The sequence below is a fragment of the Anas platyrhynchos genome, chromosome 5 (genome assembly GCF_047663525.1).
Source record: "Anas platyrhynchos isolate ZD024472 breed Pekin duck chromosome 5, IASCAAS_PekinDuck_T2T, whole genome shotgun sequence".
Classification (NCBI taxonomy): Eukaryota; Metazoa; Chordata; class Aves; order Anseriformes; family Anatidae; genus Anas; species Anas platyrhynchos.
In genome coordinates, this window is record NC_092591.1 from 40,094,014 (window position 1) to 40,121,165 (window position 27,152).

Sequence of the window (27,152 nt, forward strand, 5' to 3'; positions counted from 1 at the left end):
ATTTCCCCCAAAACAAACATTTTTTTTTAAACACAAATTCCTTATATTAAGGGATGAAGAATTCTGAAGCCTGTATATGCCCTCAGCAGCAGAAATAAAATTAGCCTGCTGAAACATGTTAAAATCCTTTCAGAACTAATAAAAACAAGCTAGATGGCTTCTCTGTCTCGGATATGATCTCATGCTCATCTTTCAGCATTTGGGCTTGTGCTACAAGGAATTCTGAAGCCCATATGAAGCATAAAAGTATCTTCATTAATATTCAAGAAAGATATATGAATATGGCAAGAATTTTATTTCAAATCAACACGTGAGGCTGTTTAGACCGTCATAATCTAGATATTGTTAAGCACACAGCATTAGTGTATACTCAGCATTAGAATTAAATTATCTAGGAAAATGAGCATGAGGTTACCTATACCAGAGGAGCAGAACGATTCATGTATGACAGCCTGAATCTATACAAACGCAGTACATAAAAACCCCTCAAGATCCAATTCAAGAGCACAGACATTCCCTCAGAAAGAGAAGGAGCGACCTGCACCCCAGAGGAAAGTCAACAAGCAGTGCTCCTACTTTTTAATGGAGCAACTTGGACTCCATCTTAATCCTATCATCCTTCATCCCTACTGAATAGGCACTACATAACGTAACATTTCTTCTGTATTACCCAACACTGAAGCCCAGCAGCGTTTCCAGACACCAATAAAATCTGCCATCAAATTAGGAATCGTGTACAGTGCCTGCTGATCTGCTTACTTTGACATTATTATGTTAAGTTGCATGAACATTAGATTGACCCACAAGGCCACGCATCCTACTAATTCCTTAATTTAAAAACTAATGGCATCTGTGAGCACCACATTCTGTTCACACTGACCACACTGGTCACAGAACATCACCGAAGGAAAAGAAATAAATACAGATATGCATCCGGAAAAGTATAGCAGTACTCTCAGTTAATTAACACATAACTGACAAACACAATCAAAAGAACAATCAAAAAATCACATTGAAGAAGATTCAGCCACAGCAATCAGAATTTTATACAACTTCCTTCCACATGCTCACAGCCGACAAGAAACCAAACAGTCCTTACTGCAGCTTTTTAATTAATCTTTCCCACCACACATTACAGCTTAAAAGACATTGAGAATTTAATATTATTAACTGAGGTCAATTTCTAGACACCACAAATCTTTGTGTCTCACTCCATGAAACTAAGTTTTATAAACAAAGAATAATGCTCAATTACCAGAATATTCCTGGTAGCCACAATGACACGAGTGTGTTGCAAAGTACCCGTATTCACCGTTGCATGTTGAGAGATTTGTTAATGAAATCAAGGCCATTGATGATATCAATTATACCAATACAATTAAACACAGTGAACTTTTAGTATACGATGTATTTCAATTTGTAGACCTGCCCTATTTCCACAAAGGATTTATTTAGAGCTTCAGTCATGTTTCTCCTCCATTTACAGTGGCAGTCTGTGCTACGTGCAAAATCAACCAAAGAGGAATGACGACTCTGGCCTTGCCAGAAATGCTGTCAAAACAGTAAAGGAAACTGAGAAATATTTTTTTTTCCTCTCCAGTTAGAGCTGCTTTTGATATTCTAAGAACTGAAGTAAAAATATCTGTGCTGTGAGAAAAAGCCCTGCTGTTGACAATGCATTGTTAGGTTATATACATTTAGCAACACCGGATTAACTCAAACTAAATGCTGCATGTGAGCTTTCTTTTCTCATTTTAAGTAAAGATCAGTAACCTTTCAGGTATTGTCTTAGCCCTCAATAATGACAAAGCCTCCTCCACTCCACAAACGTATAATTAAGGATCACTTAAGTATAATTTGTTAAGATAATGAAACAGTGTGTTCACGAGCGATGAACATCACCATTTTAACACTGGCAACCATAGAACAGTTGCATCAAACCACTGCACTGCATGCCGTAGTGATCTTTCATCGCTGAATTACATTCAACTATTTTTAAAGGCACATTTCAGAATATTTAAAGCCAAAGTTAATATTTTGACCTCCGGATAGCTTACGCCACGTTAAAAACATCTCTCTGTAATTCTGATATTTTAGAGGTGCTTTCTGTGAAGGTATAGGTTAAGGAGAAGCGCTGACACCTGATCTGCAATCAAATTCTCAAAGTAAACAGCCCACGACAGGCTGCATTGCCGATCTCTACCAACGTGCAGCCTCCAGCGTCGCCTGCATTTCTTCCAGGCAACGTTTGCAGCCGCCTCGTTAGGTGTGCCCGCCTGCCTTCCACACTGCGCTGCTCCCATGCAGACACGAGTTAGCAGAGCTCAGTCAGGAACAAACGACCAAAAACCGGTTCAAAAATCGGCTCGGAAGCACGTCCCTACACCGAGGTCGGTTTTCACTGTTCCACGTTTGGGTGGCGCTGCCGGAGGGGGAGGCCCGGGGGTTTCCGAGCAGAGCACCTCGGGGCCGGGCGGTCCGGGGAGGTAAATGCGCCGCGGGGACATTTACCGAAGCAGCCCTCCCTCGGACAAGAGGGGCAGGGGGCAGCCCTTTGCGGCCCCACCCCAGCCCCTCCCGGCTGCGAGCTGTCTGTCTGTCCGTCTGTCTGTCCGTCCGTCCGGGCCGGGAGCCCGCTGGGCGCCGGCACTGCGGCGCGCTGTGAATGGGCAGCCAGGTATTTTATGAATGGAGCGGGTCACGTGCTCGCGGCACCTCCCCGAGCTGCGCTTTCCCACAGCACCGCGTCAACGGGCGCCGAGCGGCAGCGCCGCGGGGCCCGGCGAGCCCCCGGCCCCCGCCGCCCGCTTGCCCGGCCGCCCGCTGCTCCTCGGCAAGGCGGGCCTGGCCCCGCACGCCTCGCGGGGAGCCCTTGGCTGCAGGTCGGCGGTGCCGCCGCTTTTTTTTTTTTTTTATCCCATTATTATTATTTTTTTTTTTATGAATGGAGATTGTGGTATGCAAATGAGAGCGATTCACAAAAAAGAAAACATGGCGGCGGCGGCGGCTCCAGCGCCGGCCCCGCTGACACCGCAGCGGCGCGGCCCGCATCGCATCGCATCGCCAACCCGGCCCCGACCCCAAAAGCGACCCCAAAAGCAACCCCAACCCCGGCCCTACCGGGACCCGGGGCGCGCCCGCGGGCATCGTCGCCCCCGCGCCGAGTGGGAGGGGGGAAACGGGAGGAGGGGGTGCGGGCGGGGGGCGCCCCTCGGGCCCGACCCCCGCGGCAGGGAGCGGCTCCCCCCGGGCCGTGGTCGGGCGCTGCCCCGCACCATTCATAACGAGAGGGCCGCCCCGCGCAGCTCCGCCGGGCAGCGAGCAGCCACGCACCTCAACTTTCTTCTAATAATCATAAAACAAAAGTTTCAAAATATCTTCTGCTTGTTTTTCACGGCCACAAACAACTCCCGTATTTTCTGACAAGTATTTTCCCCCTCCTATCCCCGTATTTATTTTTTTTTTAAAGCCATTACATGCACCGGGCTACGGCCGCACGCATACACATTCTCTGGATTTCCTCCAGACCAGTCACGTTAAAAATATTAAGAGATCCTTGAACTGTCCCCTTCCTCTTTTAAAAAAAGAAGTCCCAAGTGCCCATTTAAAAAAAAAAAAAAAAAAAAAAAGAAAGAAAAAAGAAAAAAGCAGGGCTTTAGGGTAGGTTTAAGCTGTATTTACACTGCCTGACTCATCCAATTAAAATTCAGGAGCAGTTTCCTGCAGGATGAAGCTCCCACACACTAGTTTCCATGCGAAACGTCTACGAGCAGTGGGCTGCTAGCGGGGCCGGGCCGTGCCCGCACCTCCCCGGGCGCTGCGAGCCCCCTGCCCGCAGCCTCCTTACCTGCGCCGGCCTCTCCCCCTTCACCGAAGCCCGCTTTTTGGGCACTCCCCGCGCACCAGGCTCCCTCACAAAGGGCAGCCTCGGGGCTTCCACCTCCGCCGGCGAAATGCGCAGTGTGGACACGGCCACGCGTGAACGCGCACGGCCAGACACAGACAGACAGACACACAGACCCACGGCCACCCGGACACGCGCGGCGCGGAGCTTACTCGTTGTTAGAAGCCGCCGTCTCTTCGCTCATTTTCTCCTCACCGTGATCCGAGGCGGAGCCGGAGCAGCACCGAGGCGGCCAGGGCGCAGCAAGAACTCACCAGAAACTTCACCATTGTTACCCCCCCGGTCCGCCCTCCCCGGCGAGGGCCAGAGCCGCGGCCCGAGGCGGGGGACGGCGACCTCGATCCGGGAAAAGCCCCAGATCCCGCTGTCGGGCGCCGGAGCGGATCCCCTCCTGCTCGCCGGGGCCGGGGCCGGTGCAGACGGCGCTGGGTAGAGCCCACCCCGGCTAGAGGGGCGCGGAGCGGCGGCGCCGAGGCAGGGCTGCCCGCCGCCAAAGGCTGCACCGCGCCGTCCTCCCGCTGCGGCTCATCTCCCGCTGCAGCCGCCTTCGCTGCCCCCCCTCTTCCTCCTCCTCCTCCTCCTCCTCCTCCCGGCGGCAGTGCCGCCTCCCGCGCCCCGCCGGGGCACAAATTCCTCCGGACGCCGGCGCCGCCACGGGCCGGGGGAAGGGAGGGGAAGGGGAGAGGAGGGAGGGGAAGGAAGGAAGGGAAGAGAAGGGGCCGAGCGGCGGGGCCCGGCGCTGCCGCCCCCTCGGAAGCGAGGCCGGGAGCTGCGGAGGGAGGGAGCGGAGCCGGCCCCGCGGAGAAGGCTGGCGGCGGGGGGAGGGAGGCGATTTAAGGCAGCCCGGCGGGGGGGGCCGGGGGGAGAGGGGCTGCGTCACGGCCCCTGGCCGAGGGGAGCCGGGGCTGCGGGGCACGGGAAGCCCCCGGCCGCCGGACGGGGCTGCGGGCGGCCTGCGGCGAGTTCAGCAGCGCCGCTCCCTCCCCGGCCTCAACTCCATTAGCGGCCTCCTCCTCCTCCTCGCAGGAAAACTGGGCGGAAGCGTTGGCTTCAAGCTCCTTCCGCCGCCACAGCTTGATCCAAAATAACCGCGGGGAGGGGAGGGAGGGGGGAGGGAAGGCAAAGGAAAGGAAAAAGAGGGGAGGAGGGACGAGCGAGGGGAAGAAAGCAGCCCCCTCGCCCGCTCTCCCTCCCGGCGGCTGCCCAGCGCCGGAGTTTCCCGAAAGTAGTCCCCGTGCCCCCCGGCCCCCCCGGGGCGGCTTCTTCACGCCGTTCCTGGGCCTCCGCCGCCGCGGAGGGATCCGCGCCCTGCGCAGCCGCCGCCTCCCCCCTGCTGCGGGGGTCCGGGGGGAACCCGGGTCGGGGTGGGCGCACGCCGTGGTGGCAGCATCCCCGGGTGGGAGCACCCCGTGCTGGGGGGTCCCGGTGGGGTGCGTGGGGAGCCTGGCGCGGCTCCGTCTCGAGCTTCCAGTTTTGGGGTGAAAACCACAGAACAGGGTGAAGCCGGAGGCGCCGCGGGCCATAGGAACGAGGCGAGCGGAGTGGGGCGCGGTAGCGGCGGGGTGCGGGCAGGGGTCGCCGCGGGGCTCTGGAGTTTAAGGCATCGATCGTCTCCCAGGAGCGTCCGCCCGGCTCTGCTCTGGAGCCTGCCCCGTCAGCTCTCGGCCCGTGCCAGTTTCCCCTGGAAATGCCAGCTTTCTTCCCAGCTCTGCCTTCCTGCTTGGAAACGACGGGGCGAGCTCCCCGGGGGGTCGCCTCGGCTGCTTTCCCTAAGGAGGCAGAGGAAGGAGGTGTCGCTGCTTCCAGGGCACCCGGGTGGCTCACAGCATCGCAGGCCACGCTGCAAACTGGCAGCATCTGGCTGCCCGGCTCCGGGCAGCATCGCCTTTACCAGGGGTTAAGGAAAAACTTCGTTTCTGCTTCAGGATGAAAGTAAAATTTGGCTCAGTGGTGTCCCGAGATTTTTCCTGAGGACTTTTTCTTTGTAATTGAAACTACAAGAAAATATTAAAGTAAGAAAAAAAAAAAAGCATATACAGCTTTTTTTTTTTTTTTTTTTTTTTTTTTTTTCTGGGAGGGGTATGTAAAGCATTGAAACATTTTAATCAGAAAACCTGTTTTTATCATACATTGCAAGAAAAGGCACACGGCATTTTTCTGTGGTTTCTGTTCTTGGTAATATTCCCGCGGATCAAAATTCCATGTGTCTGTAGAAGAGTCCTACCATGAGCATAATGGAACAATTATAGTAAACTGCTATCATGCCTGCCCTGATAAATGGCCCGTAGCACGTGTTTCAAGCAGCACACATTTCAAACCCGCAGTAATAACGCTTGCTTCCTTATCTGGGCCACTTTTGGAGGAAAATTTCTAATTGTTTTATAAAAACATTTTTTTTTCCTAAAACGGTACACTCAAATGGATCACTTATTCATGGCACAATCTCAGCTAAATGCTAAAAATACATTAGAAACCCAGTTTTGTACAATTTGATGGTTCTCATTGATTCAAATACACCATTTGATTCTAGGAACCTCACTCCCCCCTTTGAAAAAAAGTGTTTTGAAGCTCAGCTGTGGGGACTTGATATTATTCTACTTAACAATGAGAATTCCTTTAGCATATTCTGTCTCGTGACTGGCAGATACTGTGACTTCCTGTTACTTTCTGACTTTCTACTGACTTCAAAGTCATTATATTTACCATTCTGTAAGCTAAGTTTATTAAGATAATTTGATTAACATTATCCTGTACAAGAATGTTCAGGAATCAGCTCAGTTTGTAAGACGGTGATATAGCTCTATGCAGAGCCAGCTCAGGAGAAGAGACATGATGATGACAATAAACATTAACCTGTTGCTGTTTTTTAATTCCTTAAATATATTTGTTGTAATAATGCTTTTCACCATAACAATTCAATAAAATTAACTGTTTTCTAACATACCTCAAATGATGTCAGTCTCCTTAAGGTTTTCAGGAATGTCCACATTAAGAATAAAGTGTGTATTCAGTTATGAAAATGTGGTATTCATCCCACAGCTTGTAGTGGTCTACATGGAGAGGGTAAGAGGAGAGAGGCCCACTGCTTCTTCACCTGGGGAAGCTCTTCAGCTTCTGAAGGCAATCTCTTGCCACAAAGGCCTTACAAGCAGTTTCCGTCCCTTTATCTGAACGTCACAAAGAAGACAGAAAATCTGTTTTGGTCTGTGTCTTGGTTTCAAAATCCTCTTTGTCTTGGCCCAGGTTGGAAAGATCAGAGAACACAGTCCTGGAGTATTAGTGTTCTTTTGCTGAGAAGCAGTTGGTTTCAGGGCCTTCCAGGTTTGGGGACTTTTTTTTTGAGCAGAAGTAAGTGATCGGGCATTTTCAGTGTACATGGCTTATGTGAAAAGTATGCGTGAGCCCTGCCCATGCAAACAAGGCAGAAGTGCCCTAAGCACAGGTGACACCATTCAGAAACATCAGACAAATGACCGCTTCATGTCACAAGTGTCACACGTTTCAGGGGCTTGTCTTCCTTTGTAATCACACAAACTCAAACAGATCCAGGACCAGTCTGTGCCTTTGTGCTGTTGGTTGTCACAGACCTTGCAGTTAAAACATCCTGAGTTGCAGTCTGGCCTTCTCAGATTTGAAAAAGATCTTTAGCTCCACCTTACAAAAACTAGTTTATACCTCAAAGCCATTGCTCTGCTGGAACATTTTAATAGCTGTGGACCTCTGAGGTGTAAATATTCTGTTTCTGGTTCTAGAGACCTTTCTAAATGGGAAACAGGGGCAGTAGTTACCACTGAGGGAAAATGAAGTCAATGTATTTAATAATGAAGTCATGTAATGTGCGAGGCTGCCTTTTCATATGTAGAAATGAAATAATAACCAGAATTCTGATTTATTTATTTATTTATTTGTTGTAATTTTCACATATGTTAGCATGCAAAACTCATCTGCTTTTGCCTTCCTTAGTCTTCAAAATGGTCAGGTAACCAGGAGTGCTTGACTTAGGCAATCCATTCAACATTGGAAAATACATTTGTTTGACTAAGCAAGACTAAGGTATTTATCCTATATTAACAACGTAGAGCCAGCATGCATCTGGCCCAATATGCTTATATACAATTCCTTAAAATGACTACACCTGTGTTTGTGAATATTTCTAATGAAACAGATGGTCAGGAGTGGCCATGTCATGTAGCAGGCCACAAATCTGTGGCAGAAGAATTATATATAGAAGATGTATTACAGGGGTAAGGTTGCATAATTCTGATCAGCGTGGCATTCACATCTTAAAATCCATAATAGGATCAGTGGAAGTAATGCTGTCCAGATTAGTTAGTCATTGCAGAACTTAAGTGACCAATTCTTGCTTGAGGTTTTAACTCCTAAGAATAAAAGTTGCAAAATCTGCCTCCACAAAACAGCGATCTATTTACATATATCCAGATCCTAATGATAAGTTTACAAAAATTGGAAATAGTATGGGTGCCCCACCACCTTGGGGTAAAATTACTAGTGGTCATTAGGGAATTTCTTTTGTAATAGCTTTCATCCAGAGTCCTAGTGTGAGTTAAATGCTGGGTGGTCATTGCACACATCCCAGTGAGGATTTAGCCAAAGTGAGCTGATTAAATCTGTATTAGTATTTCAGCAAAGTCAGATTTTGTTAAGTTCTAACCAGGAATCCTGCTACTGCATACAGGATAAAAACATGCTCTGTTTGATCCTACTGTCTCCAAGATGTTCTCTAGCAAGATTTAAAAAAGAAAAACAAACAAACAAAAAAAACCAACACCCACAACACATTAGAATCCAATTTGTATACATAATTTGTGTACATTTTAGTGTATTTTAGATGGCTGTTACCCAACAGAATATCTGAATTTCATAAATTATACCAGTTATGTATTTGGAATAGCTTAGAAGTATTTACGGTACAGAGAAAAATGCTAGCAATTGGTGCTTTGTGTTGGAAGAACGGAGGCTCAGCTAGGGAGGTGGGGGACATCTTGTGAATTTTCAGACGTATCAGCTGGTCTGCCTCTGATGCACAACAATCTTGGTGGTGCACAACAATCACAGTGGTGATCTGTGATAGCTCTTGTTCAGGAACTTTATTCCATCTTTTCTTGCTGGGTGTTTGGGGATAAACGTGTGGTATTTGTGAGTGCTTAGGTATGGAGGTCAGACTTGACCTCTTTCTTCTTTTGTCGACGTTCAGATAAGGCCAATGGCAGGAAAGGGGAGACAGAAGGTTACCCTGGCTCCTCCTTGCTGCTGAAGCCCTGCTGGCCCTAAGGTGTGGGTCAGCATTGCTTCTGGAAGACGCAGCCTCACCTTCCTCCTACTCTGCTCCCTTCCCTACCTTGCATCTTACCTAGGGGCCCAAATAGTTGTGTGCTGAGCAATGAACTGCACTAGTAAATGCACCCAGGCTAACACCAGTGTAGGAAATAAAACCTGATTAGTCTTTCAATAGGTCCAGTTAAATATGCAACTGGGTAAACAGCCATGCTTGCCCGAGATAAGGGATAACACAGAGGGGTGAACAAGAAAACGATGGTAGTGCAAAACTGCTTTTCATGAAGGCCGTGCCAATTTGTGCTGCCCTAAAGTGCAGCACTTGTGTGTGTCAAACAAGGCAAACTGGGGCCTTAGAATTGGGCTGCTGTTTCAAGCGCTGCAGCTGAATGCTGTATTCAGGATCAGGTGGGATAAAAATAAGAGATGTTTTCTTGCTCGGGGGAAGCAATCAGAAAATACGATGAGGAAAATGTTTTGCTTTTAATTCAGGATGTATGTTTCCTGTTTCTGTCTGTGTTTACACGCCAGCAGTAGTACTTAATTCTAAGTAGTTCTTCAAGGCAAAGGTAGAGCCGGAAACAAAAATGTCTCCTTTGTACACCAGTCTTCCTTCAGCTAGAGATACTTCTCCTTCCATCTATTTCTTTGTGAATACTGTGACTGTAATTGCAATATGTGCAGGAGCACTCCTTGAATGTGTTTGGGAAGAGACAGAGTGGCTGCTGCTTGCAACTGGGGCTCCCTGGGTTTCCCTGGCTCCCTGCTGCCGTCCGGCTGGAGGAGGTGCATCCGTCCCTGCCAAGCACAAAAGCAGTGAAATATCTGAGTCATCTTCTGGAGATGCTTTGCTCTCTTCATTGACTCCATAGAAAGCCTAAGGCAAGCATACTTCTAATTTAGATTATTTGGAAGCTTAAAGTTAGAAGGAGGACAGCACAAGCCAGAATAATTTATGCCTCTCATAGTATACTCCAAATCTTTGCTAAGGTTGATTATGCTAAAGAACAGCACAGATGGAAGAATATCCTCTCATCTTCTAACCTTTCCCCTACCTTCTCCTTTTCTTCCCCTAGTTATTTCTAGTCATGATGGGTGATTACAAGCCCAGAGTGGTGCATTTACAGAGCAGGACACTATTTTATTGTTTCTCAATAGTGGATGCATTTTGTCACTTTAATTAGACTAAGCCACACTGTCCAGATTCATGGGATGCACACATACACAAAAAATGCCAAGTGGGAAAACCCAGTGGTCTGTAGTTTCAGCCCTTTGCTTTGAGACTGGGCAAAATACTGCAAAATGTGGGTAAATAGAAGGAAAAAAACAGACAATCTAAGTACATGGAAAATTACTAAAGTTTTTTTTTTTTTTTTTTCCCCTTTGCTAATGGTTGTATTAAGAAGTAAATATTCTGTGAAGAACACACACAAATCTTATTTAGAATCTCATTCTAAATTTAATATAATATTTCACATATTTATCTTCTGGCCTTTTGGGGCCATATTATCAATGCTCACTCAGAAAAAAACACTCCTCAGGATCCTCAAAAGGGAAAGTCCCAAAGATACTCAGATATTAATGGAAGGTCTGTTGGCCAGCAGCAGAGGACAGATTCACTGTAGTACTTTCAGTCTATATAAAATAGGAGCCAAGGGCAGATTTCTGTCTCATACGCAGAAACATGTTATCTAGGGGAAACTGTGGTCTGATACACTGAACAATGTATACCCCGTCAGCAGCTCTGGGTCTTTTCCCAGCCTGGCCACCCCTGGGCTGGGCGATCATTGTCAATTCACGTAGAAATCCATGCTGTATGATGTGGTTGAAGAGATTGCAGCTGAGATGCTGTGGTCAATTGTATGCACACTTTTCAGTGCACAGCTGGAAATTAGCTTAAACCTGCCATTGAAGGGAGTTACAGCAAACCTGTTTCTTTCGTGCTGAAATGGCCAGGGAGCATTTACGCAGCTGTAACCACCAGGGGAGGACAATACTTACTCCACCCTAATTTCTCTCACTTCAAAACATGAGACAGGACGTGCCCTCTCTGTTTTTAAAGGTGCTTCAGAGATTCAAACAGATACATAACTGTGAAGGAGCCCTTTCTCCCAAGCTCCTCCTTTCCAGTACTATCAAAAAGAAATCAGAAATGGATACACAGGATCTGAAAGGAATGGTAGCTCACGTGCACACAGGTGTTGCAGGTATCCTGCACTTCAGGAAATATTCTGCCCAGCACTGGCAATGCAGAGAACTTGCCTTGTACCACTGCCACCACCTAGCTACCTTCTCCCACCATGTCTGCTACTCTCATTTTAATGAAATGGTTTAATTTAAATTAATGTTAAAGCCTGAGTCTTCCCATGTGGGGTTTGTTTCTTTTCCTTCCTTCTTGCTTGTGCTGCAGAACAGTGTGACAACTAAGCTGTGTGTACCATTATTCCTAGGACCCACACAGAGTTGTGCTAAATTAACTAATGGCATGATTATAACATCAAACAAATTCAATTAAATTGTTATGCATGTGTGCTGCCTCTTGTAGAAAAGCTTTAACTTGGGGAGGAGACTTGCAATTTAAAACAGCAATATAATTTTAAAATTAAGCACGCAGTATAGAAGGCTTTCGGTATTTATATTGGATGTTTAAATTCCTGCCTTACAAAGGAAAGGAGTGAATTTCCTTTACTATGAAGCAAATCAATCATTTTATTTAAAATAGCACTCTCACTCTTCTTGAATAATAGAGATTATGAATGTTATCTTATAACTGTAATGTACTTCAGACCTGGGCTATTTTTAATGTCAATTGCCTAAGAGATTTTTCTTTTGAATTAGAAGGTTTTGAAGGAAAAAGTCCTCTTGCTTACTTCCCCAATTCAAGCTCAGCACATGTAACCCTTGAATCTCACCACTGTGAGTTAGTAGCGCTGGGACTAGGGTGAATCTCTGGTTTAGTGGCTAGCTTAGACCAGACATCCAACTTTGAGATGGCTGAATGAACCCTACTTGCAAGCGCTTCCTATAATTTAAAAAATGAACAGTCTAGCAATCGGTGTAATACTTCAGGGTATCTCAGAGCCACAATTGCTCTGATGTCTCTGAGCTTAGAAATGACACCAGGTCTTGATTAGTAGTGTTTATTAAAAGCCCTGTGGCACTTTTTACCCAAGCTGACTATAGATGGGTAATCACATCCACAGTTACATAATGAAGATAAACATTTCACGGCATTATAAACTCTCCTGCTGTGAAGCATAAGCCACCCACTAACTGCCTGATTTTAGGAAGAACCCTCTCTATTACATAAGTGTTTGATATGGGGGTTTCTTGCACCTGCCTCTGAAGCATCTGGTACTTGTCACCTTCACCAACAGGATTCTAGACTCGATGGACAATGAATGTGAGGCAATGTGGCAATTTAAATGTAATTTTTATGAAGCCTCTTGGTGACATGAGTACATGTCGTTGTTCTCACTGATGTATCCGCTGAGTTCCTAAGGCTATTTAAAATGTATATTGTATACTCTGCCTTAAAAGTTCATTTTTAAGCTGCTTGATACAAGGTAATATTCGAGGAATTGCTGTACAAATGTGCAAACGAGTGGGCCTATATTCATATGTGTGATTGTGGGTGACTTCTGAGTACATTGCTGTTCATGAAGAAGCAATGAATCGCTGGCAGAGAAGGTGGGAGTACTATTACATAAGCTGGAGCTATCCTGGATATATTTGACTTGTTCTCATATGCTTTGTGCATTTTTCCTTTCTTCAAAGAAAGGGCAGAGCAGGTGTAACTATTGAACATTGGCCATATCTTACCCTTGATTGAGCTCCTCCCTACAGAGTTGAGCTAGCATAGATTCCTGAGGGCTCTCAGAAGTAGATCACAGAAGTACTACCAAAATGCTTGTTAGTCATTTGAAAGAATTTACAAAAGAGATCTCTATCAGGGAATTTTTATGGGCAGAAAAATGATGGATACCTTTATTACTGAAACAATATCACTGATTTCAAAACATTCGTCAAATCCTAGGCAGGAAACTTGTGAAATGAAAATTCACATTTTCATGAGAATCTATCAGGCTCTGGGATAGTAAATGGCAATGTATAAATCAAATTATTTCCTATCTAGTTCACATCTGAATCTCAGTGGTATTTCTGAGAATTAAGCAAATCCATCAAGTTAAGCACATCCTTGATGGCTTTTTTATATATATATATATATATTTATTTTTTTTTACAATGAGACATTAACAATATCATATCTAATCAAACAATACTTTTTAAGTATAAAAATTGACAGCATTAGATGCTGCATATGTTCATTGTTAGTGGTACTGAATTTTTTAAACCTCAGATTAAATCTGAAGCTCTCCAACCAATAGACTTTGTGAAAAGCTCTCCAAACATTTTCATCCGTAGCTGTGGCTTCCCAATGTATCGGTTCTTTGTCTTTTTCCTGGTGCACTGATTGCAACTGTCACTGAGTCACACAGCTTGCTTTGGGCCTGCAGCCAACTTGATTACAACAGCAACTTGTGAACCATAAAAAGGTACTCTTGGATCTCAAGGAGCACTGAATGCTAAAGAAAAAGGACACGCTAAATCTGTTTGAAAAAAAGGGTGGGCTCAAAAGTATTTTTGCATCATTCTCTCTCCTGTATCAAAAAAGAAATTAATCAGTAATGGTCATGTTAATTCTTTTGAGACATCACAGACAGCTACAAATGAAAAAGATTTTGAAGCTGTCTGTAGTTCATCAGGCTGCTGAGGCAGTGCCTGATAGTACAATGATTGCAGGCATACAGGTTTAGTGGGAAATGCCACAAAATAATCTTAGTTACTTTCACTGTATTTCAGGAATATGAAAGTAAAATGAGTGCTCGCCAGCTGTCTAGGAATATTTAACATCTTCAGAGTGTAAACAATAAAACTTATAAAAAATTTTTATATGCTGACAGTTGCACAGATGATCTTTGTACACTGGTTGATAAACATACCAAGTAGGAAAGAACTAAGCTATTGTCCATTGGGGGGCCCTGGAAAGCAATATTATTAGAAATAATATCACAGCTTTTTCAGATGACCAACTAAAAAGTTTTTCCCTCAGCTTCCACATCACAGTGTGGCTCCCATCAATAATTTGGGGAAAAATGCTTGAGTTCCCAATGTTTTAATCCATATATCTTAATTATATGAATTAAAAGGGAGTTGGATATATAGATGACCTTAAAATGTTTCAGTCCAGTCTGTGAAACACTAATTTAAAAATTCAGTGTTGCATTAGATAAGCAAAAAATATTCTATAGAGCATTGAGGAGCAAGATATTAATTTGACTTATGTAGCTGTGCCGTGCTGACATGAGCAACCACATTATATAATTTTTCTTCTATATTAACCAAACTTCATGTTACAACTCCCTAGCATGTTTCCCCTCCATACTCACAGTGGGAAGCTGATCTCTATCTTCATACCCTAATTAGGAGGAAACATCTGAATTTCCAGCATAAAGTTATTCACGATCAGATTATACTCATGTATTCTCATGACAACATTGCTGGCTAGCTTAAACAGTTATTTTCCCCCTTGAGGCATTTCTAGACCATCATAATATCAGTCACCATACTTCTGGATAAACCAGACCACGATCTTCCAGTCTCTTCTCATGACAGGCTCTCCATTTCCAGGACTGGTTGAACAGCCCATCTCAGCACCTTCCTGGAGCTTGAATTCACACTTCTTGAACATGAAACACAGAAACTTTACAGAATATTTTATATTAAATATTGCCAGAGATCTGCACTAAAGGTATTAGTCCTTCCAATACAGCCTATGAATGCATTTCTCTTTTTCTTCAGTTACAGCAGTTACAACAGACATGTTCTGTGACCCCCTACGCTCATGTAGGTGCAAATGAGACCCATCCTGAGAACAGTACTGGAGGAACTCTGCTGGTTCCCTCCCTCCAGCTTCATGCTTTGCTTTCAGCATTCGATGAGAAACAAGTGCACTTTGTAAGCTGACATGGAGAACAATGCTCCTGCACGTATTTTATCTTTTTTTTAATGAGATTTTAAAAAACATTTTGTTAGGGTCAGAGGCTAGATTCTTCCATCTGAAGGCCTTAATGCCACTTCAGCCCTTCGATGTTCCCCCCACTGCCACAGCTTGCTAACATTTGCTGTTGACCTGTTTGTATCAGAGTGGTTTAATGATTTCAGGACATTTAAAGACAAATAAATAATATTTGGAATAAATATAAAGTAGAATATAATTTTGAGGCTTGATCTGATCTAGAATTCAGTTTGGAAGGCATGAGAAAATCTACAGCTTCTCTCCCCTTCTGTCCAAGTTTGAATCAAAACTCTGCAAGTCAAAATAAAGCCTTTGTGAGGAGAAAGGTTGTCAGGTTCATTCAGATCCAGAGATTCAAACACATCTTGGAACAGTAGGGCAGAAACCATACTTGCTGTTTCAGTTTAATCTGCAAATCACAAAGCTGCATCAGAACTAGCAACAATTTATATCATTCTTTACAGTTCCAGTATACAAGGCAAGACATAAAGACTAAACGAACACCTACTATCTGCTTTCTCTCATTTCTTAGATTGTAAACTGTTTGAGGTAGGGCTAGTTTTGAGATTATTCTGTTTCCATAGTGCTTAGCAAAATAGGGTCTTATTCTTAGTTGGCACTATCGTGGGAAACACCATTTCTAAAGAAGTAAGGACAAAAACTGCCCTGTTGTCAATGAATCATGGATAATATCAATGTTTTACATATTTCCTCTTATCATCCATGTGTAAATATATATATATATTAATCTTACACTGCAAATAACAAAGTACATGTATTTGCTGTACAAATACCACTGTACGGTTAATATAATGACCAAATCTAGTTCACAAATATACAAAAATTTAATCAGGTTTTAGAAGCTATTTTTAATTCTTTCCATTGTACACACAAGCTGTGACATCTACTTATGAAATTTCTGGATCTCTGATTTGTATAAGAGAACAAGGGGGTTTAAAATTATATTCTTGATTTTCTGAGACTGATTAAAATGCTTCAGCATAGCTGAATAGTGCAGGTGTAAATTGTCTGCGTGCGGGAGGAAGTGATAGGATTGCTTCTCTTCAGCTTAATCTGACTTACACTACAGCAAACAGTCTATTCTCCTTCACAGAATGTGTGGCAGTCAAGAAGCATGCTGCTCCTCTTGTGATCTGGGATACTGACAGAGTGTTTCCAGTTATTCATCCTAAATGGGAAATGTAGACAAGCAAAACGCAGAACACATGGTGGGAAATGTGCTCTGTGTTTTTGGTGAATTCTTCCATCCCTAAATCAGTCTTCTCCTAAATGTCTGCAAAGTGCCCTTGTTTTTAAGCTTTCAGATACACACATGGCCATTCACAGACAGATGCATATGTAGCCATACCTGCATGCACACGGATTTGCACAGATATGCATACATATGCATGAACACCTATCTCAGTGGTTCCAGAAAAATGAAGCATTTATAAATTAATAAACCTTCTCAGCACTTTTTCTCCCACAGTATTATACCTACTGGGCAGGCTTTGTTGCTGCTGGTGTCAGTGTGTCTACAGGACTCAAAGATATCATTGAGCTCGTCCTTGAATATGCAGATAAAGAAGAGGAATCCAATAAAGAATGGAAGTCCAATAGTGGTTGCAGAGAGAAATGGGAAGTACCTACAACTATTATCTATCCATTGCCTACAGGAAATGCACAGGGAGACTAGATTGTAGCTGAGGTACCTAGATCACATGCTTAAAGATTTGTGTTGTACATTTTTTCCTGCTGTGATTTGCCCAAGGTTGTAGTGAGTCTCTGTGGTAAGAACATGAATTGATTCCAGACCTCTTGATCTCAATCTAATATGTTAACCACACATTATTCTCCTGCTGTTACTAGAAAATGCATACCTGAAGATGCCATATATCTGAAATTGCTGGGAACTGTTATTTGTCTTGACTGGCTATGAATCAATTTAGAACAATAAGAGTAGGAATACTGAAAATGGATTGGTAAAGCATTTGGGGAAATTAAGAAATTTTAAAAGCCCTAAGAGAGAATCAAACAGCAAGATTTTCTTGGAAGTCAATGGAAACAGCAGCTGATTGGCATAAATTTTATAGAAGACTCCAATCAATCCAGTGTGCAAGAGTCATTTTTAATGTAAGAGAAAATAACCTTTGTTTTTTCAGCTACCTGTCTAGAAAGAAACTTGCTGTTTACAGCACAGACACTACATGGACAGCTGCAGAAGGTCATCCAATGGAAAAGAGCTTTTGATGCTGTCTTTCAAACTCTTGTCTTTTTAGATTCCTGTCAATGAAGTCTTGAGGTCTTGTTTGCTGATATGTCCTCCTGAATAAACTTAGCAATTACCTTTATTCAAATTGTGATTACCATCTCAGCAGCACTCCTGTAAGTATAGTTCAGGTTTCAAAACAGCAGAAGAAAGTACATTTATCTTCAGGAATGAGGAGGAGTCAAGCAAAACAGTCATTTAGCACATTCATCTGTTTTATGTTCCTTGATCTGAAACTATCAGGAAGATACTGCTGTGGTATGTTTCACAGTGTTAGTGGTCTCAGAGGATAAATTATATCTGTTAAAAAGTGTTTTAAAGTCCAGGAATAGAAAAACTGGGACAAAGACATAGTGGAATGAATCAGTAAGGGCATTTTCTTTGGTCTGGTGCTAAAGCTCTTATTACTTACAAGTTTTCGAAGGTTAGCTGCTGCATTTTGCAGTGGATGCAATGCCTAGCAGTATATTTTCCAGGGTTTATTAGTTTAACATTTATGTAGTTAACATTGACTATAACAGCTAACTTGGACTTTCAGACAATAATTGTGTAAGGTTTTATTGCTATATTGGCTTTTCAGTTGCTATGAATCCTATTGGCAGGAAATTTCTATCCTCCACTGTATCTAATTTTTCTAAAAAATAGTACAAACATTCGTACTGCCAAATATGGTTATGTTTATTTGTAAATTTTCAGTTTTCCTTTTAGAAATTTTATTCTGTTTTGTATAGCTTACAAAAGAATTGGCATCAAATTTTGGCTTGTATGAAGATGCGATGTTGTATTACTGTCGAAGCATTAGGTTATGGCAGCCACACATGTATATGAAACGTAAAGAGAACATATTCTTCTAAATTAAAGAACATATCTTTTTAATATCTTTTTCAGCCCAGCCCAACAGTGCGTGAGACATTATCACAGGAAAGACATTGTTACTGGGAATTTATATTTTTGCAATAATTGGCCAACAAAATACTCTCTTGATCTTGTGATTTAGTAGGAAAGACACTGTTACTGGGAATTTATACTTTTGCAATAGTTTGCTAACAAAGTACTCTCTTGATCTTGTGATTTAGATTTACGTTAAGGGAGCCCTGAAGCGATCTGACTCTGTTACAAACAACTTCAAGAGCTGGTGAATGTAAAAGGAACATCTTCTCCCCACTACTAAACCTTTGGACGTTTCAGCTGGATTCACTCAGATTCAGCTAAATCAGATTTTTTTTCCTTTGTCCTTTAATCATTCCACAACTCTTTTTCCTTCTTCCTATAATGTCAATGCTGTTGATTTTTATTTTATCTTCCATTAGTAATAGAGTCATAATCAATGGCTTTCAGGATTTGTGAGAGCTGACATTTGCTTTGGGATTACCCCAAACTATCAGACTATTACTATCTCTTATGCTGGCCATAACCATAGATATATATACACACACTATATGTATATATATATACACAGTACACATATATATATACTGGTTACATATATGCTTGCTACTGTATGGTGATTACTTATATTAAATGAAGTACATGCAAGAAGCTTTGACAGCATTGTAGTAAATCTTCTGAGAACAGTTCTCTTGTGGTTCTTATTCCTTGCCATCATTCTCAGATCCTTCATTTTCAAATCTACCATTTAGATTTCCACAGACTTTTTATTTGCTTGCAGATAAGGTGAAGAATTGTGAAGTCCGAGAGTTAATGCATGTTATGGCTTTCCCACAAAAAATCCCACAAAGATTCTTCAAACACTACGGAGCAAAGCAAATTTCTTAGGCAAGTCAAGCTACTGTGAATGAAAAAGAAAAAGTCAAATGCCAAAATGCTGATGTAAAATTATATATATATTTATGATCAAAAGGTTCTCATGGGATAGAGAAACACACAATATACGCCACTCTCAAATTACTCAGAGAATTGCTGAAGAAGTCATCCTGCTATTCTTAGAAACAGTTCTGAGAACATTCCCTTTGCTGTATAATCACAAATAAATCGTATTTTATCTCAAAACCCAGAGAGACTCAGAAGCCTTTTCTGTGCCACCTTCAGATCAGGATACCCCATTCCATGATTTTGGATGAATCATTGAATCTTTTTGAACAAAATTGTTACTATCACATAACTACCATGCTGACAATAGATATGATGCTCTCTCTTCTGATTGGTAACTGAATAATCACCAGCTGGAAAATGCAGTAGAAGGTATGAAGCTATGCACAGAAGGCAGGAAAGTCAATATACATCAACCAATGTGATGAAGAACTCTGAGCTGGTGTTTTTCTCTAACTTCATATAGTTCTCTCTATTTTTAGTATTAGATTTTTAACATGAGCCTGAATAAGTATGTCGTTACTCATGTGGAAGCTCTTTGCATATATCATAATTCTCAGACTGCACCTTACAAAGTGTGACCAGCATTTAACGTAAAATCTGTTTCCTGATCACCTTGCCTGCAGAAAATATTTCAAGGAGAGACCCACTATACAGGGTATGACTTCTTCTACTCTTGTTCAAAGTCACTTGAAAGCCGTCTTTCTAGATTTCAAAACTGTTCCTGAGTTCACTTTGTACTTCTCTGATTTTGTATTCTGTTCTTCAACATTCAATCCTTTTATCAGTTTTAGGTTTTTCTCTCTTCTTTTTCTATCTTTTCTTCTGTGAATCATTCTTTTGTGTACCACACATCCTTTCTTCCAAACAAATGTGGTCTGTAATTCTTACATGGGAACTGGATTTGGTGAAATTTAGAGTAATACTCATGAAAAAAGCTACAAATGATTGATACTTTCTTCACAGTTTCACTGATCATAATTTCTACTTCAGACACTCTTCTGCAATACATTAATGATTTAGTATATTGAATATGATGTATACATCTGTCAGGTTTTCTAATGCAAAAATATGTGAACAAACAAGCTCCTAACAATCAGAAAGAGGAGTTGTAACTTCACAGAGAATAGAAATGCAAACCCTTTCCACTAAGATTGACACATACACTAGTACACTAGGCTGAGACTTCCAGTAGACTGTTTGCATGAGAAAGCTTTCTCTCTCACATTTTTTTTTAACCTCTTCCATGTTTTTCTATTTTGGCATGGCCATCTTTAGGCTTTTGAGGTCTGAAATAACCCTGCAATAATACCATCTGTATTTCTTGGTTGAGTTATAAAACACTTAAAACATGAAGTCCATAACTCCCTCATACTTAACAAATTAGGAAATGGTGTGGGATCATATTTGTCTATTGTGATTTTCTTAATGCCATTTGTATATTTTTTCAATTTTTAAGTTTTCATTTGCAGGAGGCTTAGCTACCAGAAGCCAACACACAAAAAGCTAAGCAAGATATATGATGAAGAGGAAAAAAGAAAAAAAAAACGTCTGTGGAGAACAGTGAGAAGTTGGCAGTGAAAGACACTGATAGAAAGTAATGCTCTGTGCCCACTCATCTTCCTTTTGTTTAAAACACAGTTTTAGATCCTATTTGAGATTAGAAAACACAAAACCAAATCTACATATGCAACTAATTTCCTCATAGGGATGGGAGGGGTGAGTAGAACAGATCAAATGCTGAAACCATACTTTGCCACAAGAAAAAGTGTGGAGCTGGGAGTGGAGAGGGTAAAAAATTTAGTCCATATGGTTTAATTATTGACATTCAATGCCTTTGTCATCTGCCAAGCGCAGGGAGGCATAACTGGAAGTATGTTGTCCTTGCTGAAATTCTTGATGGCTGCTTTCTCTATACTTCAGCTTAAAGAGTGATAAATCTATCCCAGTCCAGTGATATGGGACTACTGCGTAAGAAAGTTTTCCTCTTAGTCAAGGCAAGGCTGTGCTCTCTAGCCCCCTCCATTTATCACTTAGTACAGATGAGAGAAGGAGAAGAGAGCATTGCTTACTGTGCAGGATGGTCTGCTTGCCTGTGGCATGTAGCGGAGTACTTTGGACAGCATATTTTTTCTTTTGATCCTGGAAAAGACCAATAACAAAACCACATTGTCCTTGTGAGAAGCCTCGGGTCAGGTCAAGCATCCTGCAGCCCGGATGCGTGGGGCTGTGCTGAGCTCACCAAGGGAAGTAGTGGAGGTTCCCGTGTCCGGGGAGCTGGGCCAGGCAGGCTCTAGGAAGTGCATGGGAGCCGTGTAGCACAGGGACCTTGCCCACAGCCTTATCCTTGGGATTCTCTTCGCCTGGGGGTGCGGGAAGAGGTTGGAGGGGCCGTAGGCCTGCTGGTTGGTAGCACAGCAGTGCTCATCCCCCAGGTTGTCTCATTGTTCTTCTGGTGCTTTATCATATCTGTGTGGGATGTGTTTTTCACCACTGTGAGAAATAAATTTAACTCACAGTACTCTTATTACTCAAATGGGGTGAGGCATACATATTTAATATCAGTGCTGGCATTTTTGGAAAGCTTTGTAGATTATGTTTCCTGCTGTGTTCAGAATTCTTATCTACTCAATAAAACAGTTTCTACCCCTGTCTACCCCTCAGGCAATCACATTTGCCAATTTTCAAATCAAAATACTCCAGCTCTTTTGAGCTTCTTCCTCTTAAAAAACCAAAAACAAACAAACAAACAAACAAACAAACAAACAACAACAACAACAAAAAACAACAATAATAATCTATTGCCAATACTAACAAGCAGATTTAGTGCCAAGCTTCTGCTTGGTTCAGTCACACATTTTAATCACAATTTCAGAATTGAGTAAAGCATTAAGCACACTTCTACGATCCATTTTTCAGTGAATTATTCAGTAAGCATTAAGTAGTAATTGGCTTGTGTATCTTATGTCAGATCGCCTCATGCTCCCCAGGCCACAAGCATGAACACTGAATGAGACTTCTCACTCAGGCTCAGGTTGTTAATGTTTTCTTACACAGGATTTTATTTCAGGTGGGCCAATAGCTGACATCTCCAGGTACGAGCAAGAACTTTTTAATCCACCATAGGCTGTACCCACACAACTCATTTACAATATTTTTACCAGCAACTTCAGAAAGATCAAGATTAGCTCTCAAACAAACCACTGAAAATCGAAACCAATGCACTTTCATTACCCAGATTTTTATCACTTTTTTTGTTCTCAACTGCAGATAAGTTCAAGTTCATGAAAGGGCAACTGTCATTTAGCTCTCTAAGAAAGGTGCTTGTATATGAACTGCAGTTTTGCACTTCCTTATTTCAGGACAAGCAATAATAGCTCTGATTAGTTCAGGGAGCTGTGTCACTCTCTAGAACAGTCCAATCAATTGACAGTTTTAGTTCCCAAACAAAAGCTGTTTATTAGACATTCAAATACAAATCCATACATGTGCAAAAGTCTTATTTTTAAAGGAACTCATTTAACTTAAAAATAATGCTGTTTACCAGGGCAACAAGCAAACCCCAAGTCCTGAAAACCTGAGAAAACAAAAGTATTCTCAGGCTGAAAGTATTCTAAGTTCACATGGACATTTAAGTGTTTCTATAATTTTGTACAGAGCAGATAAAATATTACTGTTATAGCTCTGAACACTTGCCCTTCCTTTGCATGAGTGTTATGATAGTCAGACCTATACTGATCAGAATAATTAAATCACATGGTGATAATACTGTGAATAAACATTACAGAGAAAATCATATAATTTCTTTCATTAATTCTGCATAGTATATTCACTGGCTAAGTATAAGAATGTTAAGGAAATGCATAATGCCTAATCATACAAATATTACATGTTAAATGAACTGAAAACCTGATCATTTCATTAGCAATTATCGTGCTGTTTAAAAGACCTCAGCTATAGTTAAGTGTAATGGAACATACAGTAAAGATTGCTTAAGTTTTAAATCCACATTTCATGCAGTAAGCAGGGAAAAACTCTGCTTGTGCATTACATGACTATCCTGGAACTTCTGCTTCCTAGACAAGATCAAACGGGTTAGACTTTTGAGACTCAAGTGTTACCAATTTTGGGTGCCATTCGTAGACAGGATATCAGTGCATATTTACCCCTCTTTGTTCCAGTGTGTGTTTCTGTAGACACACACGCACACACACGTATGCAGTGGAAGACGGAAAGGAATGTTGTAACTCAGCTGTAAATAAGTAACTTGATAGGACACCTGCGTACAAAGAGAATGCTACCTTAAGGACAAGGCAAAAGCTTTATCTATAGTTCTGCCACAGTGAAGCAGACTGCATCAATTGTCTGTTCTTTACAACAGGGATAGGAATATTCAAATAAGCCCCTGTAAGGAAAGTTTAGGCTGCTCATTGAAGGAGTTCTTTTGTTGTAGAGTTTATGCTCACAGTTAACCTGGATTTGCCCATTTTTAGCGCTGAGGAAAAGTGAATCAATGTAATTGTGTCACGAGTTTAGAGTAGCAGCTTTTCCCAGAGGGAATGCAGTGCTGAATGCACAGTCACTAGGGGTTTCAAAAAGTGCTTAGTTTTGGTTAAAGGATGAAAAATACATTAATTGATTTTATTTGATTATAATAAAAAAAAAAAAAAAACATTTCAGAATACAGGCACATTTTAAAACTGAGCACAAATATATTGCCAGCTGATGCGTGACAGAACTTTGCAAATAATTGTGTCGCCCCAAAAGAAAATAAATCCAGAAAGTTTTTTTGTTTTTTTTTTTTTTTTTTTTTTTTTCACTCTGATACTGCTGGTGATTTGAGCTTAGTCACTCTTCTTTCCTAACGAGCAGCATCTGGCTGCTAATGTGTTAGCACTTATCTTAAGAACATTATTTTTAAGAGTTCAGGAAATACATCCTACAAAAACTGCTGTTGGTAACACGGTTAGTTCTAAACAGAAACCTGCAACAGTGCTTCCCTCCAACCGTAGTCAAAGACCCAAGCTAGGTTTTGGTATTTCTGTAACCACAGCAACCTATGCACTTCCACACTGCTATAAATCAGTGCTGGTTAGCTTTTGTCAGGTGGCCCAACTTTTCTTAGGGGGACACTAAACCTTTGGATATTCTTGGGACTCAGAAGCTCTTTGGTGTTTTGCACATGAAAGAAAGAATAACACAGACAAATGAAAACAAAGTTTTTAGGTAAAAGGCATAGTGGTGGTAGAAATTGCTTTCTGTAACAAAACTTTTTACTGTGATCCTTTGATATTCTGAAACATGATTTCCCTCTGCCTATTTTGTAAGTCAATTAAAAAGAAGAAACTCAGTTCTTACTTGTGTGCTGAATACCCGCAGTACAACTCAAAAATGATGTTACCAACAAAAAATTAATCAAGTGAACATATTCAGATTTTTTTCTAAAAAAAAACAAGATCTTTCTAAAGCTAAGTTAGCATCAATCAGTTAATCCATTTTGTTCCTTCTTTTTTCTTCATAAACATAAAATACTTTCTAAGCCCTGATTAATAGAATATTTGGCTCAAAGCAGTACACCAAATAATGAAGGTAAAAAATAAATGACAGTAAACAATCCTCTGTTTCTGTTTGGATTTGTACATATTTCAGCCCATTGAGCTTGTAGTGTAAGCAGAATAATACTTGCCTTGTATGTATAAAAAGAGACTTCATGACTACTTTTTGAAGTCCCAGCTCTCCATTGTTCTTTATCTTGAACAATGACTTGCACTAGTACTGAGTGCAGAGTGTAAAATAGCATCTCCAGAGTTAGGAGCATTTTATACTCAGTTTAGGCTGGCAGTTGTGCAATTGCTATGCAAGAAGAACAATGAGTGAAGCCCTTCAACTGTAAAAATGGATGATTCAGCAAACCGTTGGTTATATGAGTCACTCGTACTCTGCTGAGTAGATTTTTGATTTTAATGACTCTCTACACTATCCTGAGAGATAGCCTGAAGAAGAGCTGTAAGGGAAGTACGTCCTACCCACTGCCTCCCTACTTTTCAGGCTATGTATCTCTATATATGACCCATAGAGAGCTTGTCTAGATCTAGCTGGCAAGTAATAAAGCCTCTGAACACTCTTGGGTCCAGATTCATCTTGGTTCAACAAAATCCACATTTTCAGGCTTATTGTGTACATAGGACATAAATCTTGATTTGAGGACAAGGCTATTTACATCAATAACATGGAGATATTGACAAAACTATTTACTTGACTACAGATATCAAGGAACATATCTTGACTTCAGATGCTGCATCAATGCACCCTATTTTTTGTTTGGTAATAGCATATTAAGCTATTTATCTGGTCTCTTAGGCTAAAGTTACATCCATACTAGTAAAATGCATAGTACCATAGTGTATCCTCTGGGCCTTAAGCCAACTGGCATGGTCTGGTCCTCTCAGTACTGTTAACCTCTCTTTATCCTTCCAAATCAGAGTGGCTGCTTGCAAACTACTATTGCAGGTGGTTACTCTCCTGTGTTTACTCCTAAATTGTGCTTAGGAGTTGTTTAGGAGAAATCTGCAATGGGCAGTGTAATTTAACAGCACAGACATTCAGGTTATAGACTAGGCATGGCCAAATATTCTACATATATTTGTTATTAAAACAAAGAGCAACTAGTCATCTTGTATGCTATATATCAAATTTGTTCTATGACCCATACATAAACCCAACATCGGCAAGTAAATCTGCAGCACAGAATAGTTTTATTTAGCAAATGACCAATTTATCACTGCAACAAAGGCCATTCCTACCAGCCAATTTGAGCAGTTAGGCTGGTGACCTTGTCTTTGCATTGAAACCCTAGGTGGAGGACTTCTTATGCGCTTCATATAACATGAAAGGTCGTTTGCCTGAAATGCTTTTGAGGGACAGATTTACCAACTGACCCCTGAAAATTTAACTTTTTAGTCACAGAAATAAAAATAATCTATAATTGTCCCATTTGTAAAACCCTCTCTGGAATGACCTCCATGTAAATTGAATTGCCAAATCAATTGTTGCATCTGTATGAGCAAAACTCATCAGTTGAAACTGGAGCTTTTATTCTCAAATAGAGGTTTTTGACACAGGTCATAAAAAGTTCAGTCCTATATGAGAAACTTTTCAAAGGTTTTGTCCAATTACAAACCAGTAATTTAGGTTAGCATAACTGTGTAGCCAATTTGTAAGGCAACATGATGCAAGGGCTGGGTAACTGAGTTCACCGCAAAAATTGTAATTTAAAAAAAATAAACCTAATTCTCTTACACTGGATTTATTATTATTATTATTATTACTATTATTATTATTATTATTATTATTATTATTATTATTATTATTATTAGAATTATTTATTCTTGAAAGAGCACTGCCCCACCTAAGATTCTTTGGTTTCTTACCTACTCTGTTTACATAATTGTCAATGTTCTGTGTGTACAAAGCAGCAAAGGATTCATTCATTGTCCCTTACAACAGAAGCCAGATGTGCCAGATCTGCACATTGCCTTTTAAAGTGGAAGTACTTTCTGATTAAAAAAATACCTTACAAATTCCAGTCTCAGTCCTACAAACACACATACCAATGTGGAAACCTTTATAAATCCACTGACTTTTCAATTATATGCCAGATATAATGGACTAAAGGTGAACAAGGGTATCCATTTTGCTGGAACTCATCAGGCTACTCCTTCATGCCAGCAAGTATTTCCATCACTCATGAATGGGTAATTACTGGGAGGGCAACA

The 27,152-nt window shown here is 41.6% G+C and overlaps 1 protein-coding gene and 1 long non-coding RNA gene across 3 annotated transcripts in view; both read right to left on the reverse strand.

Annotated features, from left to right (window-relative positions):
• SPRED1 (sprouty related EVH1 domain containing 1) overlaps window positions 1–5,156 on the reverse strand; it is a 59,407-nt gene extending 54,251 nt beyond the window's left edge. The window contains exon 1 of one of the 2 annotated variants that reach the window (XM_005009776.6): window positions 4,057–5,156. In XM_005009776.6, the coding sequence (XP_005009833.1) occupies window positions 4,057–4,088 (32 nt within the window). In that variant the 5' untranslated portion in view covers window positions 4,089–5,156. Of the gene's footprint in view, window positions 1–2,141; window positions 2,652–4,056 lie in introns of those variants that run through there. The other variant, XM_072038916.1, reaches the window with a different exon arrangement.
• An 11,966-nt stretch (window positions 5,157–17,122) lies between these two features.
• Window positions 17,123–25,151, reverse strand: LOC119717248 (uncharacterized). Its single transcript, XR_005266482.2, has 3 exons — window positions 21,620–25,151; window positions 21,450–21,519; window positions 17,123–19,336 (listed from the first exon to the last, which is right to left on the reverse strand). It is a non-coding gene; the product is annotated as an uncharacterized lncRNA (long non-coding RNA).
• Window positions 25,152–27,152: the final 2,001 nt, after the last annotated feature.